Source organism: Venturia canescens, unplaced genomic scaffold, assembly GCF_019457755.1.
Source record: "Venturia canescens isolate UGA unplaced genomic scaffold, ASM1945775v1 PGA_scaffold_15__1_contigs__length_3012046, whole genome shotgun sequence".
Lineage (NCBI taxonomy): Eukaryota > Metazoa > Arthropoda > Insecta > Hymenoptera > Ichneumonidae > Venturia > Venturia canescens.
Genome location: NW_025108584.1, coordinates 136001 through 138765, shown reverse-complemented (window position 1 = coordinate 138765; position 2765 = coordinate 136001). Strand labels below are relative to the sequence as shown.

General features: G+C 38.3%; 1 protein-coding gene across 1 annotated transcript; it reads right to left on the bottom strand.

The window, feature by feature from the left end:
* Nucleotides 1-1306: 1306 nt before the first annotated feature.
* Nucleotides 1307-2539, bottom strand: LOC122418610 (sentrin-specific protease 1-like). Its single transcript, XM_043432882.1, has one exon. It carries the CDS (start codon nt 2537-2539, stop codon nt 1307-1309), a length of 1233 nt encoding a protein of 410 aa, XP_043288817.1.
* Nucleotides 2540-2765: the final 226 nt, after the last annotated feature.

The window sequence follows — 2765 nt, the reverse complement described above, 5'->3', positions numbered from 1 at the left end:
TGGTGAAAGTCAAATTTGTAGGGTTCATAAAGTCTAGTATAATGACCTCGAGGTTGTTTTCCCATGTTGATGGCCACGAAGTTGGATTGGGAACTCCAGGGATCACGTGATGACTCATTTTGAGATTGAGGATTGCGATGGTGCTTGGATTGATGTTGACAGTAGCTCGACTCGGTGTCGAATGGTGATTTTCGGCCCGAGGGAGCTCGATTTATACGACTCGAGGTTCCCCCACTTCCTTGTCCCGTAGCGCCCTCTCCAATGACGTTCTTGATGAATTTTAAGGAGGGGATGACTCTAATTTTGTTAACCCCTATTTTTTTTATTCCCTTTTCTTTTATTTTACAGGTCTCTCTGGTAAGTACGACACTCAAAACTTCTTTCTCTTTTTCTCTAATTTTTCAGGTTTTAACAATCATCTCATTTCTTTTCTCTTTTCTTTATTTTTAGGTTCGTATTCGACTTTCTTTTAATAGTTTGTTCTTTCTTTTCCAGGTTTTACTCGACTTTCATGGTTTTTTCTTTCTTTTTTGGACTTTTAGGCAAGTGATGTGATTTTAGGTGAGTGATTCTTTTCAATTCAAGTTTTCTAATTTGGTTTTTGAATTCTTTTATATTTTCATTTTTCAGATTCTAGGTTCTACGAGGTGAGCTTCATCGGTAAGTAAGAATTTTTCAAGCATTTTATTTTATTTTCTGTCTATTAATTTTCTTTTTATTTTTCTTTCAGGTCTGCAGAGGCGAGAGTTCCAGGTAAGTACTATTCTTATTTCTAAATTTCAGGTGAGTATGATTTTTTGGGTTTTTCTAATCAATTTCTTTTTCTTTTTCAGATTTCTTGGTTCCAGGCACGAGACAAAATTCTTGGGTAAGTAAATGATTCTATTTTCGTAAAAAAAAATATTCTTTTCGATGTTTTTAATTGTTATTTTTCTGCTTTTCAGGTTCTACGGACATTGGACATCTCGCAGGTAAGTAAATTTTCATTTTTATATCTATTCTTATATCTAAGAGCTCATTGTTAGTGATTATTTCCTTAAATGTACGCTTTTTGTTTTGAGGGCATAAATTAATCAAAAACACCAAGGATTTCGTCGTAAGAAAACATTTTTATTTGGGGTTTTGGTTGTATAACATGAGTTTTTGGTTTTTCAAAAGTAACTGGATTGCCATTTTGGTTTGATACCAGGATTGTTGCCTTTATGCGCTTCAATTGCTAGGCAAAAGAAAATATTTTTTGTCGTAAAAAAAAATATGGCTCTTTAATACAAAAAAAAGTGACAGACGAATAAATCATCCCTTTTATCTAATCCTCTCGCCATTTGTTTGCCGTTATTTCCTCTGCGATTCGTATTCTTTCTTTTCTTATATCCTCCTGGATGAAATTCATTTTGCGATTCGTCGCTTCATATTTTGCGAAGAGACAAACGAAAACCCCGCAGTCGAAACCGTTCCTTTGTCGGGGAATTTCTTTCCTCGAAACCAACTGCCATTCACTCGGATTGAAACTTGGGTTGTTTTTATCTTTTGCCTCATGAATCAAGTAATTCAATAGTACTTTTAGGCTGTTCCTGTCCATCCCGTCGAGGCTGTCAAAGAAGTTAATTCTTTTTTTTAAAAGATCTATCGATGCTAAGCACCAGTGGTCGCCGAAGTGTAAGGGCACGAGGATTTTGTCGAAGGAAAAGAGGTCGATTTTCCTAGTCCACCGCCGAACTGCCGGGTATCCTCCTGTTTGTAAACGATGATAGAAAAACGAACTCATACAGTGGATCTTTTCTTTCGTTTTTGTGTATGTTTGTGATTGACTTGAGATCAACGTCATATAAGCGTTAATTACTTCGTCGTTCACCCAGTTGTCCCCTTGGAGAGTGGACAGGCTCTGTATCGATATTGAGGGTCGTTGATTTTCCCTTTTGTCCCGGCAACTTGTCTCTTCACCCCAAACAAATTCGCCTGCTTTCCATCTCCTCCACTCATCCTCATTTTCCTTTCTCTCTGCCCTTTCCATCTCCTTTTTCTGTTCTCCGATCCTCACTGTCTTCCCTTCGATCTGCTTTTCTCCTGTGATTTCTGCTATAACTTCAATTTCTTCTTGTTCTTGCTTTTTTCTTTTTCTTTCTTCCTCTCTTTGCTGATTCCTCCTTTCCTCCTCGGTTGTCGGCGTTGCTGGTGTTTCATCCCGTGTCTCGGTCGCAAGGTTGACAACTCGCCGATACCGGCGTATGAAGTCCAGCGTCCTCTCCCTGCTCGCCCTTCTCGTCTCGTCCATGTCAATTTTTACAGACCTCCACACGAAGACTTGAGCGGATTTATTTTTCATTCGCTCAGTCTGCGTGTCTGAGTTTTGTATTTTTATTTTGTTTTTCTTTTCTCTTTCTTCATATCCTGTCCTCTCTTCCTTTTTCACAGCGCTTATTCTTTCGATTTCCTTTGTTTTCTCCTCTACTTGCGTGCCGTCCCAACCTCCTTTCTCTCCAGTTTGTTGGAAGAAATATTTCCTCAGCACCTGGCATTTCGTCTGTGTTGCCACATCCATTTTTCCTGCACCATTTTTCCTTTATTTTATTTGTTCTAGTTTTGTCTATTTAATTTTCCGCTTACCTTTATTAATTGATTCTTTTCTTGTGTTTTGGGCTCAGTTGTTCAGCAGCGTGCTCTCCTATTATTAACGTTCGGGGATTTAATTTTTGTTCATTGTCACCGGGTTCTTGTTCGGTGATTCAATTTTTGTTCAAGATCACCGGATTCCCCGTTCTTTGTCT